We start from the raw sequence: 15,737 nt of genomic DNA on the forward strand, positions 1-15,737 counted from the left end.
CCTCTGGCAGTTTACAAAATGAGTGTATATTGATGCTCATAAAACTCCATTATGACTTAAAAGGGTAAATACAAGCATATTCTATTAGATTTTATGAATAACATACTTTTTTTTTCCAAATGCAATTTGCATCAATTTATTTTCGTATTGTTTCACCTCATTTCACTACTGCTTACCTCCCTCATCGTTCAACGCAATTTTATTCCCTCACAAAGAAACGCAGAGCTCATATCAAATAATTATTCAGACAGCAACTCAAATGGAAATATGATGGATTGCCTTGTGCTCCGGCACTGCCACAAAGCCCAGGCAAGCACTTGCACTCTTACCGGTAATTATTGTAACTTCTTCTTTTTTTTTCATTACAACTGATGGAGCGGATCAAATCGCAAATTAATGAAATCAATATTGTATCTACGGTATGTGTCCATCGATTTAGCACACTCCCTCGGCCATTATTAATGGAGAATCAGATTGTAGAATCACGCTGGCTTATGAAGATATGGAGAGAAGAATGATAATCTATCAAACCTAAAGAAAAGAAGCTCACCAAACAGATAAAAGCTGTGAAGGTGTTTGAGAGGAGAGGAGGGAGTGACTGTGGAGTAAAGGAACAGAGGAACAGCAAATAAAGGGATATAATGGCAGGGATGAATGGGGGAGGGGGCATGGAGAGCACTTAAAGGACAAAATGTAAGTGAAAGTGAGAGAGACTTGGAAGAAGTAGAAAAAAATAAGTATTAGGACTGAGATACAGAGCTTGAAAGCGGAATACAGAGTCAAGCCTCTACCACCAAAGGAGGGCTTGAGTCATGGGTGGCTGCTTTTCTTATTAAACACTTGAATCCTTCAGTCGGTCCCAGGAACTTGTGAGACTGAGCTGCCATGTCTCCATCCATACTTGATTGCCAATTAACACCCAATGGAATTAAGCATATTTTGCAGTACTGCATGAAAGGCGATTACTTTAGATGCCAATCGAGAGAGTGACTATTAATGCAAAACAGGTAATAATCACCAAAGTCTACATAAGAATCCTTTTTTTCTTCCCCATTTCATGAAATTCATTCATCCAAAATAATCTGATTGCTTGATTTGGGTACATCTGAATTCATTCACATCCTAACCTAAAAATCCATCTCCAGTGACCGCCTGAGTTCACACTTTGCCATCGCACTCAGCATATAAATAAACGCCTACATAGCTGCTGCTATGTTAATAGAGTGCCAGCTATTTTTTTTTCTTTCCCTGTGATGATAACTGGGCACATCCTTAGTTGAACCACACGCTTTGACCTCCAAATACAAGATCTGAATATTACAGCAATTAAGATGTGAGACTTCTTCATGGTTATGGTAAATAATGCATCTGTTCAAGTTGTTCCATCCAACATCCCCTACTACTATTTTTCCATCACACTGTACAGCTTAACTCACCTTGAGTTCACTGTCTGTTAAACCCAGGAACTTTGCTTTCTTTTTCTCTGCAGATAATACTCTGCTATTATTTGGTGAGATCAGCCGATTATCCTAGTGATGGTATATTAAACTGCAAATGTTAAAGATCTGAATTGGGGAAGTTTGTAACCTCTCCGTTAATGCAGAACGGTTTCACATATTTTCAGAGTAAACATAAGAATTGTGCAATCCAGAGATCAGCCTCAGTCAGCAGTTTTGCACCCACATTCTTTCTGTACTCAGAAAACCTTAAGCTGTGCACGCAGACTTTGAGAACAAGGATTGGTGCCATTGTGCGAAGGAGTTAAGCTGGAGAGACACTGTTTACGTGCCAACACATAATTACTCTGTTTGCCCGATCAGTGGTCTGCAGTGTTTCAAGTTACCTTTTAGTACTGGCTCAGCTCATTTGGAAACTGGACCAAAATGGTACAACAAAAACAAGATGTGAAAACTTTGTAATGATGAAAAAACTCTGATGGAACAAAAGTTCATCTTGAGTTTCAACAGGATAGCGTACAGGATATCTACAACAGGACATAATAGGGCACCACGCCGAGAATCATACCAGACAGAGCTTGAAGGGAACAGTTATGGACCACAACTTCTGGAATGATCAGAATTGTGTCCACTGCAGTAGCTGCAGCTGCAGCTGCAGGTCAGTGTTTTACATGGACACCTTGAAAAGACACTGGGTGGCTGAAACAGTAAAACACTGCAGGGAGTCAGGTATAAAAAGAGCCATTTGCCCGCTTTGGATTACCGGTAAAAAAAGGGCTCTCACATCACAACATGAAAGCTGCTGTCAGGCAGACTTCAGAGGGGACGATGTAAGAACATCAAATGTTAGGTAGATGGGTTTGATTTGAATTTGAATTACTAGAATTCACTTCAATGCAGCAGCTGCAGCCCACACATATCTAAAAGCCCAGGAACATATATTTCCAAATATTTTTGTCATAACTAAGAGGGCCAGAGGATATCAGAATATAAGCAGGCATAGTAACTTTGACTTTGATATCTCGCTGAAAAGTCATTAGAAAACAATACCTGAGGTCATATGGCAACATCCATCCCACTTCCTCTGGCCTCACTTGGATTTCCTCTCTGCGTGCTCATCCTGTCACCCCATACTGATCTTTCCCTTCCCTGCCCAAATGTTTCCACTTAAGTTCTGTGCAGCCTGGCTGTGTTTTTCACCTGCTGCAGTAATTAAATCAATCATATTTACCCCCTTCAGAGATGCCTCAGCAGTCGGAACATTTGCTGGGGTCCAGTGAGCTGAACTGAACTGAAAACAACAAGCATGTTTCATTTCGATGAAAGTCGAGTGGCCTTTCTTGCTGTGATGCTTGCAAGACTTGACATGATTAGATATGATTCCTATTAGATATTAAAGTACTGTGAATTGGTAGGGAGGACATGGGATGAGAGTGACAAGTAGAATTCCAGACTAAGATTTTTTAAACAGAGCTAAAACTGTCATTGGTTAAACACAGTAAAAGTATAATCCTTTCACAGCTTTGTTACACCTAACTAAAAATTACCATTTATCTGAAATGAGTCACCTCTCAAATCACTTTGCTCTTTAATACGTGAAGAATGGAAAACTGACTTTACAAATAATGAGATCAAGTATAGGCGGGCAGACTGTTGAAATATGTGATGTATGAAAGTGTTTTTTAATCTCCTGCCAATTATATTAATGAATGACAGGCAGCAGCACAGCAAAAATTGATAACATTCCACCACTCTGATAAAATATCATTTTTCACATGTAGACACACTGTCAATAACATTTCCTCTGCTCATACATGGATAACATACATCATCACGTCATACCCACAGCTGGGTCCTAATCTTTACTACTGGATTGGATGACATGTTTGAGATATTTGTGAACATTTGGAGCAGTACCAGCTTGGTAATGATTGAGTTGCTGATGAGTCACTGATGTTAAGAGGAAATTAGACTGGTTAGGAGGATTGTGAGGTGCTTAAGGCTGTGTGAAGACTGGGGAATACATACTGTAGGGTACACATTCGTACTGGACCTCCAGATATTTGTAGGTTCCTGGGCATGGGTCAGGGAATACATCTGGTCCAGCAACAACGGCACACTGGGTCCTGTTATTACATCTGAAAGCATCAAAAACGCATTCAGTTAAAAAACAGCAGCAACTGGTCACAATATACAGCAGCGCAATAATCAAATGTTTTGCATGCGGTTAATGAAGTTGAGAATATCTAATTCTGCAGCAGAGATTATGATGATTACAACCTACAAAGCAAACAGTCTTGTTTAAAAATACAAGATCCAAACAGGATTTCCACATTTGGACACTTTAAAGGGGCACTGCACTCATGCTTTTCTTATTCTTTTTATTTTTTCCCACATTAATTGAATCTTAATCAGGGATAGTGCCTCTAAACCTGTTGAATATCGTCTTCTGTGGCTTGGGAAGGATTACTTGTAAAGTTTCATAATGATGTCTTTTTTTTCTTATGAAAGCTTGTGTAATTAACTGGAGATGTAAAGTTTGATAGAAAATGCTATCAGTTTTAAGGATGGTAGGATTCCCTGCTGTGTCAGTGGTTAAGTAAGGTGGAGGGTGAATTATGATTTGGGGCTCCTTTGCTGCCTCTGGGCCCAGACAGATCATCACCATCAAAGGGAGAATTATTTCCAGAGGTATCTTGCAGGATAATCTCTGGAGGCTGAACTCCTCCAGAAGAAATTGGGTATTGTAGCGGAACAGTTACGCCTGCGTTGCAGCATTTGTAGCGGCCATCGTCTCATCATTGATGAAACAACAAAGTCAGAATTAGTCAAGCAAATGCTAAATAAACACTGTTTGTTCGTGAATCATATCATAATCAAGAGAAAGTGTTTCACAAAATAAAACAGATAACAACGATCACTACAAAAAGTCTTTAGTTTTGGAATGGAATAAGCCAAAATTCTCATCTCAATCTAACAGAAGGGTTGTGCTGAATTATGCCATTTATGTGAGGAAAGCCACCAACATCCCAGAGTTGTTTTGTAAAAATGAATAACATTCCCCCAAGCTGATGTTGAGGTCTGATCTACAGTTATCAGAAACCAAGCATTAAAAGTTTGCCCCATGTTTCTAATTGCATTCTCTTTATCTACTTTAAGGGCTTTTTTCGGGTGATATTTATGTAGAAGTGTGAAAAATTCTAAAAAGGTTAAATACCTTTCAAGGACAATTGTAGATAAATGTTTGAGCACCGTTTATGACCACTGAGTAGAACAAACAGGTAATCCCAAAGGATTCACAACCCTTTTTCAGGAAATTTATTTGGATTTCACCATGATTAACCTGTTCCCATTCCAGAAAAAGTTTGTCTAAAAGCCCTCTCCATGGTTTCTTTTGAATGCCTACCTTTGTTTTTTCTAACATGTACATCAGCCTTATAGATGAGAATACATGAAAAATGAGCGACACAATGATGCAACAGTCAACTGGGGGAATACAGTGAGAAAACAATTTTTCACTGGGATAAAGCTGTTTTTTATAAAATAGATTGTCAGGGGCCTTGTCAATGAAGATTTTTTTCTAAATCAGGAAAATATTGATCAGTGGATTAATAAGAGGCTGTGGTTACTGTATGGTCGAATGCTTTTCATAACTAGAATCAACAAATCTCAACGTTTTTTCGGGCTGTCAGTCTTATTTAATTGAAAACAATATTCATACAGGTTTGTGACATGAATGAGGTTATGAAGGTCACACGATTTTTAAAGTTCAGGTGGTACACTGGCAAGGACAAATGTATCTTTCTGTCGCGCAACAGAGCTGGAAGTCGTGGGCCTGTCACCAGACCATGCACAGGTTGCATTATCATTACTGCGTGATGGATGGCTGTGGTGGGGGAGGAGGGGGGGCAGACACAATCAACTGAGTGCAAAATCAGCTCCAACAAGAAATGTTGGTCTTCATTAAAAAACACAATTATGGTGCCTTTGGTGTTATCATGTGCCATTTTGTTTTGGGCGGTCATCAATCAAAGCCCCACTTCATATGCACAGCTCGCCTCTTGCCTCACATAATAGCAACACTTATCTCACAACATTAACTCTTAAACGTTTTGACAGGTATTGATTTGTCGGGGCTCCGCATCAGTTTGCAAAAATGAAACGCAGCACATGAAGTTTGGGCCGTTCTGTCTGTACACCCATTACATACGTGACCTTAGAGAGGCCTGCGGCTGCGAGTTACAGTATACACAGGATGGCAGCAAACCAAATCTGTACTCATTTACGAACCACCATTATCTTGCAATTTACAAAAAGGTATTTATTCTCTGGCAAGACTGTTCACAGTGCAAGTCTTGTGAAGGTCAAGGCAGGGTCGGACACAATGATTCATACGCCACAATTAAAGGATTCTCTGCACCTTAATTAACATTGATTGGCTGCCGACTAATCAATCCAAGCAGTGAGGGACAAGCAAAAAGGGACCCATCTCATTTCAAGCTAACCCAGTAATAAGATATGGTCTGCTGACTTTCTCCCATGTGAGCTTTAAGGGTTCATGAACCCACCCCGATCATTCGTCTCACTCACTCAACCCAGTCAGCTCTCTGCGGCTCTGTCACTGCCTACGAAGAGTTAATTCGTAGGCAGTAAATGCCAGTCAAATACATAGGGGGTCAAGCCTATGAAACTGAGAAACAATTATCAAGGTGGCCCTCTCTTTTCTACATCCTCCTACCTGCTACAATTTCTGGATCACTCTATTTTGGGTTGGGAGGTTTGTAATCAGGAGGTGAGAACACAGGTTAAAATTGGGTGCCGCATTGAGGCAGGGGTGACACGGATGGGAGAGATGGAACCAGCAAGAGGTTGGAGGAGAGAGGGAACCACTCTCATGAAGAGGACTACAAGGCAGACTTTAATGATTCATTTTTGTTCATCAATATAAAACAGTTGGCAGCCTGTTTGGCGTAACGCTGCTGTTGCTTTACTATACATAAAACTGTTCAAATTGACAACATGGATCTATTTTAGATGTACTAATGCAACTTAGTACATACATAAGTTAAGCTATGACCAAATATGGAGTTCTAATCATAAAGAAGATTATAATAATTTACTCGTGAGGGATTAAATATCAGAATGTAAATAACATGAATTGCAAACTTAATCTCAGCCTAACTTGACCCATATTCAGGCATTCTCCCGCAAAATTTCCCAAGAAAATCAAAAGTAAGGGGATTCTTGCATTGCACTGACTTATCTCATTTATTTGTTCTCTAGAAGACAAACAAAAGCAATAGATTAAGTATTACATCATCATCTGGATATCATCATCCATCAGATATAGCTTCAAAAAGAGGACTGAAAAAAATCTTTTTTGCCATTTGGCGACCAACCACCAATCTTTATTCACATCCTTTTCCTCTCTTACAGGTTTTAACTCCTATTCCTTTGTCTGTCGTTATTTATAACTGGTAGATTAGAAGTCAGACTGCCAGCTGACAAGGGGAGATGTGGCATAAAGCACAGGAGCTCTATGTAAGCACAAAACGTAATCACTGTAATCGCAGGCTGATCCCCCTGCTGCCTCCGATGACAGTAAGGGTCCGAGCCCCCCTTGGTCTATTGACCGCTGACACAGGACAAACAATGACAAAATGAATCAGTCAGTAGATAGATGAATAGGCGAATAAACAAATCATTGAAAAGATGAGAAAGGGTTAAAAGAAACATACAGACACAATGGGGCTGCTGTCAGAGCTACACAGATTTGTCCACACAGGACAGTAATAAAGGAGGATTGCACCTCCGCTGCCTCTCAGAACTGAAGCGATTTATATCAGGAGGGAAATGCCAACCGAGTGGAAAAGGGAGAAAGGTTTGCAAGCTTTTCAAAGTTCAGAAGGGGGTAAAAATGCTTTGCTGGATCGGCTTCCAGGATGCCAAAACTGCTTTGAGCAATTTTCCATTAAATCCATATCAAAGAATTTTGCCTGAAGTAAGTGAAATAACCATGGGGATGATTAAGTTGGTCTTTTGCATCTGAGGGGACATTTCTGAGTTCTTCCACAGTTCACATAAAGTACATCTGATTAAAAACAGTCCCTTTTAGGGAATGCAAACAAACTATCCATTTGCTTTCTCAAAGCAAAACATTTTGCAGCTAAGATATTACACCCGCCATCAGTTCTTGAGTTAAGAAAAACAAAAGATACATAAGGGGTTGGCAGGACTTCTCATCTGCCTTGGAAAAAGCACACTTTTGTATTGTTTATGTGCTCCTGCGTGTGTGGCCGCCTGTGTGCCGAGTACACACTTGTGTTGAGTTTGTATTTGTAAGTGAGGAAGGCAAGGGGAAAGGGGAAAAATGTGACGGACGGGTCAATATCCCCATCTCTCTGTTGGGACCCATTACGCTTTAGTGATAGTCTTCACCACCCACAGTCGACTTCATTCATTATCTTTCTCAGCTGCATGCCGCAGCATCCATCTTTTCTCACTCAGACTGTCTTCAGTTGCAGCATAACTCCCATAAAAACCCCAAGAAAAAGTAACAAGGATGGTAAGCAATGCTGTGCTTTTCGATCATGTGCAGAACGAAGAAGAATTCACAAGCATTAATCTAGTGCACCCAAAACTGGGGATTATCAATCAAATCATGCATTAAACTGAATTTGACCAAACTAATTTGATTAAATCCTCTTGTAAGCTCCGTATAGAGCCTAAACAATAATTAAAGCAGTTAAATATCATAAACTTAACTGCTTAAAGTAATGAAACAATTGTGTAAATTTCTTTTGAAAGCAAATCTAGTTCAAGTGACATTTTCTTTTCATTTTGAGCTACTTAAAATGTTTGTTTTTCTCTGAACTAACGTTCACCGTTTCGCATACTGAATGAGGAACGCATTATTTAACTGAAATTCATTTTACTTTTTCAAGACTGGCGAGTGTGTCTGACTTGTGTCTGCTGAAGGATTACTGGAAGTGGTTCTTGAGAGCAAAGTCAAACTGAGGAGATTATTACAAACACGATCATACGGTGCAGGACAACATTTTGAGGCAAGTAAAGGGGAAAATGGAGTAAAACAGATGATCAAATGCTATTTGTCTGCAATAGTCTGATCGTTTATTGAACGTTTATTTTTCATTTGATAAGGCTTTCCTTGAGGTTAGATTAGAAAAGATTTTGCAGTGTTAAATACGTCCTTCACATGTATAAATATTAAACTGTAAAGCTTATATTTACCTTATTTGCTCTCCCACCTAAACTAATGGAATTTACCTGTTGGACAGCTTATGCGGTATTGTAAAAATACTTAACTAAGAATAATATTAATTATTAATGATCTAAATCCGGACAGAGAGGGGAATGAACTCTTTAATCCAATCAAATAAGTGAAATTAAACTTAAGGAACTGGAAATATTGAGTAGTTTAATTGTATTCAAGTGATACTTGTGGCATCTTATTTCTATACTTACAGACTTTTGTTAACTTTGTACGATATGTATTCATCTGTTTGAGATTTCTGACTAAATATGTGAGAAGATGTGAAAACGCTTACCGAATCTTGCAGGTACAGTTGGTAAAGGACTCTTCTTTTTTAAGAGGTACACAAACAAACACCATTTAAGTTTTGGTTTGAAACCCATTTGGAAAGATGTACGTTTTAATAGCCTGCATATAGTTTGAAGGGTCAAAGAAAATTTTCAGCATATATCAGGGAAACAGCCTGTACAGAGATGCAGCGATTAAATCCAACAAACTATCTGTTGTAGCTGCGCAGAATCCAGCAGACAAATTCCCTCTTTATTTTAAAGCTGCAGACTTTCTAAAATGTCAATTGATCAGCTCAATGCAGATTAAAGCCAAAGAGAAAGATTGGGAGCGAATGTCTACAACACGGACACAATAGCCAAGCGTGGGCATGGAGGATTTAAAGTGCATTGCCGAAGGAGCCTGCTGTTCTCGAGAGCTTAAGCTCACATGGCGCTGCACAAACATGCGTAAACATCTTCATCCAAATGCATGCATGCATGCACCTTTGTATTAAGCAGATCAATGTGTTGAGTCACAGCTGAATAAATTTAGGGTGGCATTAGCGATGTGCTGCAAAGTTAAAGAAAACACTCGAGTGCTGTCAGATACGTGACTCTATGGGTGCTAAAACATCAGCCATATTCCTTTTTTTTTCTTTTACAGGATTAACTATGTAGAACCAAAAATAAATGAATAAAGTGATGACTTACAACTCTGCAAAGAGAAGGTGAATTGTTTATGTGCGTCATCTATGTGAATGACCTTTGTCACACTCTATTTGGTATAGAATATGAGTTTCATTAGGGATGGTCAAAAAAAAGGGTCGGGATTGATCACCACTCATGAACTCTTTCCGCTGCTTACATAAATTGAAAAAAAAAAAAAAAAAAAAGAACGTCTCAAGCTCATTTTTTTCTCCTGACAAGCATAATCCCTCTGAGCCATTCGCACAGATTAGTAGCTTTCATAAGATTTTACATCACACAATTTCCCCCCTCTCTCATATTGTATTTGGAAGATAAGCCGCAGTTCATCCCAGTGCAACAACAACCCGAGAAAAATACAGTCGCACTGAAGAACTGTGACTGAATGTGGAGAGATGATCAACGATGGTGTGCGAGTATTTTAAGGATCTGAGCTGACAATGAGAGTTGAGAGTCCAAGATACAAAGACAAGCTCAGCTTGATAAACACATGGTTTTTCTGTGTGTGGACACTGAAGTGGTGATTAGAATAACACCACGAGTGAGAAAAGATACCGGGCTTGTTTATGGCTCTGGGTGATCACTTAGACACTTTTAGTATTTTTCTCCAATAGTTTGGAGGAAACATGTATCTGTGGTGCTCAACAAAGTCAACTGTATGTATCCAGTTTATATACCAATGACAGATGGCGTCACAGCAGCAGTGCATGATGAGTTTAAGCTGCTACAGTTCAGTCTTCCATCGGTGCCAACACAGCGAGTCACGTTGCTTAGAGGTCTTCTTCCTTTTCATTCGGTGTTATTTAACCGTACATCTACTTTGGCTGATCAACCAATAAAATGAAAAAAAAAATTTTATTGCTCACAACAAGGCTGAATAGTTTATTTTCACGTTTTGTCTGTTGGACCATAAAAAGGAAAATAAAAAACTTTTTTTCTAAGCCGTCTTGCTTTCTGTTACTTTGGCAGACAGCACCTGGATTCGAGGTCAGACCAGACAAAGGTTTTCACCTCAGTGGATGCACCCCCTCAGATGATGTGTGAAGATATTTATTTACCTCAGGTTGCCTGTTGTTCTCAGTTTTAAATCATGTAACAGGTTTCTTGTGAGCAGAGAAATTTGAGCTGACATCCATCACCTGTGGTAAACAGACATTTTTGAAGGAAACAACCCAAGAATTTAAAAAAATGTTGATTCTATAAAACGACGAGCAAATGACTTTGCCGACTTTGCTTTTAGGATCTGAATGAGTATTGAGATAGTTATATTATGTATGTGGATGAATAAGTAAATGCTGGAAAAGAAGAAAACCCTTTGCAGGTTTCATATCAAAAGAGGGTGCTGTCACAAAATGAGACAAGTGTGCATGCCAAGAAATACCTACATGAATATAACTGTGCATTGGCCTGATCCTGCGCATCTTTCCTTTATACATCCATACAACGTGTTAGAGCCAGAGGAACCCTCTTTGGTTTCTCTCAAAAATGACTATGCAAAGGACAATAATTCCCCCCATCTGTCCAACCAACAATGGCAAAACCTGTTGCACAGAACAAGAGGAGCTTCACGGAATGTGAGTTCAATGTGTTGATCACAGAAACCTCAGCCAGAACAAACAAATTGATGTTTTGTTGGTTTATCCTTTGGGTTAGTGACAAATGGAGAATACTGCATTTTATCGCAGCAGATAATGTAGCCAGTTCTGAGAGATGTGCAGATGCTCAAAAGAAAGAAAAAAAATTGGTCCATCATGCAAGAGTATGTAAGGAAAGGGGCAATCTAGCTCAGGGGGGAGTGTAGCTCAGGGAGGCTGTACCTGTTCGTGGATGTGCAAATCGGGAGTAGAAAGGACAGGAAGAGGGGGTTGCTAAAAAAAGTCCCATTTATGCACCAAAAGCACAGATTTTAAAACAGAAAGTAGGGGAGATGCCATCAAGTCCATTCGAGTCAAGCGGCCTCAGAAAATAAGAAGAGGTGGGTTTCGGCTTTCTGATGTCAAACTGAATTCTTAAAGATGATCAGCCTAATCATGCATCCGCGGACATGATTATGTCGTTTCATAGACACAGCATGGAAACATTATTGGTGACCTCTGTGAAGAGACAACGCATTTGTAAATTGTCGCTGGCAGCTGAGAGGAGCCAGACGAAAGTCTGCTCATTTCCAGAAGAGCTCAACACTTTGCAGCATTTACATTCCATTTATGTTCATCCTGGATTTCCCTACATATTTTTATACTGGCAAAAGTGGCCTTACGGAATTCAAACCATTCTGCTACAGCAAGTAAAGATATAAACAAGCTAATAATCAAAAACAAAGAGAAAAAGACACACACACCAAACTACTTAAGGGGAAAATAAGGCACAGAAGCCAGGACACTTTCAAAGAATTTTGTATAATGCCTTTTTCTGTGATAATTTGAAAGATTGTACACAGATCAAAGTTGCCCAGTCTGCCTCTTAGAAATTTATCCATATACTAATGTGCCACAGCAGGTATATGTGTGGTCAGAAATCCCTTTAAGGCAAAAATTTGACCAGTGCTGGAGAGTGCTGGTGGGTAACCCACTTCCAAATTCAACAAAAATGCTCATCCAAATAAATCCCATAAAACTGCTTTCATAGATGGGGAAGGGTGCAGTTCGAGTATATATTGTTTAAATTATACAATAAAAGCTTGGCAATGAATGATAATTAATTTGGATGAGTGTTAAGAGTTCAATTGTGTTGCAGTTCAATTGTATTTTTACACACTGGTAATATACAGCATAGCCATCCCCGCAGAGACAATAGAGCCTGCATATAATGAATCCTCTCTATCACAAGTGCTGAACCCTTTTCATAAATGAAACTCAAATGTGCAGCTTTTCTCCGCTTTCAAGGCAGGGACACAGCAAGCAGTCTTTCAGTGCACAGACATCAGAGTTTGTCTCAAAAGGGCAAACTTAAACTCAGCAGAATCCTCCTCTTCCTTTTTTCTTAGATGTCTGCAGAAAGATATGCATCTGGAAAACTGCACAAGCTCAAAAGAGTAAAGAACATTGTTTTTTTACTTCAACTTGATAGTGATTCTAAATCTTGCCAAAACATTATCTACATTTTTCTTCTCAGAGGTGCACACTTAAACTGAACCACAGCAATGCAGCCTGAGTGGAAATTTCAATAATTAATACATTTTCTCTACTCTGTTTTCTTTCTTTTATTCTGTAAGTGAACATATTTCCTCACTAAAGTCCATACAAATGATCACTCCTATCAAATAGCTTGAAAGTAGGCTTCTAACGAAAATGTGTTAACAATATCCAAACAGGTATATATACTCATACTCAAACATAAGGTATATAAAGTGCAATAGCCATTGCAGTGACTAATTAAAATAGTGGCATGCTTGTCAATCCTGACTAAGCTTACTTATACCAAGGTGATGGGGAATTCTGCCATAGAGAACTGACAACTTGACATACAATTTGTGACGGTTCATGAAATGCTATATGATGTAATGCCTGATCATTTCCCAGAGGGAACGCAGTTTGTCTCATTTCTGATAAGTAATGGGTCTCTTGTCTAAGACGATTTCCATTTTACGGAAATAATCTGAGACATCAGGTACAACTCGGATAAATTATTAACCAGCCAAACGCTTCAAGTCATGATAAAAGGCTATACAGAGCTGTATAGACATGGGAAATCTGCTGAACGGGAACTGATTGAAAAAGTACTGACACGTGTAACCATTTGACCATGAGTCTGTCCCGCTAACACCCATACTCGAAATATTTCAATTCAAGTAAATAAACAAATAAACACCGTAAACAGAGACCAGTGTGTTATTTATATATCTCTAGCTGTCAAAAAAAAAAAGGCGCTAATCCCGAGCTCTGTGCTGTATGCTGTATGTAAATCCTAACGCCCACAGAGTCTCTCCAGGTACTTGTAAAGAGGCAGAAGGGAGGATTGAAATCTGCAGTAACTTCACAAATCGATTTGTTTTGTGTGTAAGGCTTATTCACTTGGGCCTGCCCATCTAATGATTTATGATTTCCAGGATGAATTTTTCTATTCTAGCCAACAAATGATGCTGCTCCATATCTTCCCAGTGACGCTTGATTTATCTTCCACCTAAGGCCCCTGGGGCTGTAAGGCTGAGTCTTACCCCTGGTGAGGATGGGTAAAAGCAAGGATTTTTTTTTTTCTTGCGTTAAACAACCTTCGTCACATAAACATTGATGTGTCACAAATTGAGGAAAAATTCTAATTTACCGTGAGATATGTGGAGTAAGGTTTTAGATGGCTGTTTCGCTCAGCACTTATGTGCAACAGAGCTTTAATTTAAATTATGCTAATATGAGCACAAGTATCTCTGCAGGCAGACGAGTGTGCACACAAAAAAGCACATGCACACAAAAACTCAATATGTCTTCTGAAATATTCCTGTGACAGGCTGACCAAGGTTGGCGTTTTGAACCATCCCTGCTGAGAGTCTAAGCCCATCTCAAGAGCATGTCCGCAAGAAAGAGATTCTTCAGGCAGATAGCCAGTGGTGCCACTGCTGTGTCGGCCCTCAGAGGAATGGATGAGGAACAAAAGCAGAGAGGCAGAAACACCACTGGTTTGACTTTTCAAGACATCGTCATGTCTGTTATGCACAAAGAGCGACGTCTGCTGCAGCTTTGAGTCAAAGGGAGCTTATGAGGCTGCATGCACTACACAGCGACAACAAAAAGATTCTAATCCTTTCCTTGGACTGTTATTCAACCCCTTTTGGAAAACTGGAAGAAATTCTGAGGTTTGTCTAAACTAAGCATACAAAACTACATTAACATCCAAATAGAACAGCTCTCCATTCATATAGTATAGTATGTATGTATAATCTACACACAAATCAATAAGAACACTGTATCACTGAGCACCCCACCACCACCATCATTCTCTCTCTCACACACACACACACTACGGCCTGCCTTTAAGCACAGATTTTTCATTTCCAGTTGCTGTCACCATGGTAACTTTCAATGTCCGACTTGGGCCAGTCTGTGCTTCCAGCGTATTCCTTCTTCAAAGCCCTTTTTCAAAGCCTAAAGCCGCATTGCTTCACTAACGGTCACCCACAGCGCTCAGCTTCTAGATTTAGCTGCTAATTACCTCTCATGACAAAAGGTAAATATATGTGCCTTTCATAACAAACCATTCCATCTATACAAGCCATGAGGTTTAGGAATAAAGACACCTGTCCGACCACAAAGAAAGAAAAACAAAAACAAAATGAGCGTGACCTTGCAGGATTTCACAGTCACCTTAAAGGAAAAAAAAAGCATGTTCACTGCTCATACTCTCTTCAACCTTTTCCTATAGTGCATTCATACATTGCAATGAAGAAGAGTGTCTTGGCAGAGCCGCCCGAGCAACAATCAAATATTCCTGCGTTGACCGATCGATGAGCACCACCCCCTACCCTTCCTCATTCACATCTCAATAATGAAAGACGAGCAGGGGTTATGAGTAACCTCGATGTTCGATACAGGAGGGGTCAGGCGTCAATAGCTCGGCTGGGGTCCAAGGCTGCATTGGCATGCGGGAAATCACTGTGGGTCTTAAGGATTTTGCCTGAGGGATGCATGGTTGGGATTAAAAGCTTGGGTTTGACTGAACTCTCCTGTCTCCTCTGTGTCAATATGTCCAAGGTACTGTCAGTCACTGTGCTCAGCTTTAGTCTGAGAAGTAATATACTGACCAAGGGTGCTAATTCAGTACAAGATGGACCAGTTACACTGATAGCACAATATTAGAATAAAAAGATAAGACACTGAGATCGTGCTATTCATTTTGTTTTTTACTTGATGTATTTTTTTTTGTCTATTTCGGATTCTGAAATTTTGCCACAGTTTGACACACAGACACTATCAGTGTGAACATTCATCTATCGGTACTTCCTTTTTGTGTTTCAATTAATGTAAAGAAAAGGACCATTGGAATATGTTGGTATGGAAAAAGATAGATAAAAATGTGATGATTCTACAGCAAGTTCTGAATTGT

General features: G+C 39.5%; 1 protein-coding gene across 2 annotated transcripts in view; it reads right to left on the reverse strand.

Annotated features, from left to right (window-relative positions):
• Positions 1 to 15,737, reverse strand: part of LOC140281739 (adhesion G protein-coupled receptor L3-like) — a 210,075-nt gene that overhangs the window by 96,836 nt on the left and 97,502 nt on the right. For both annotated transcript variants that reach the window (XM_072376228.1, XM_072376227.1), the window contains exon 5: positions 3,486 to 3,595. In XM_072376228.1, the coding sequence (XP_072232329.1) occupies positions 3,486 to 3,595 (110 nt within the window). The remainder of the gene's footprint in view (positions 1 to 3,485; positions 3,596 to 15,737) is intronic.

Source organism: Leuresthes tenuis, unplaced genomic scaffold (genome assembly GCF_036924035.1).
Source record: "Leuresthes tenuis unplaced genomic scaffold, fLeuTen1.0.hap1 SCAF_22, whole genome shotgun sequence".
NCBI classification, from domain to species: domain Eukaryota; kingdom Metazoa; phylum Chordata; class Actinopteri; order Atheriniformes; family Atherinopsidae; genus Leuresthes; species Leuresthes tenuis.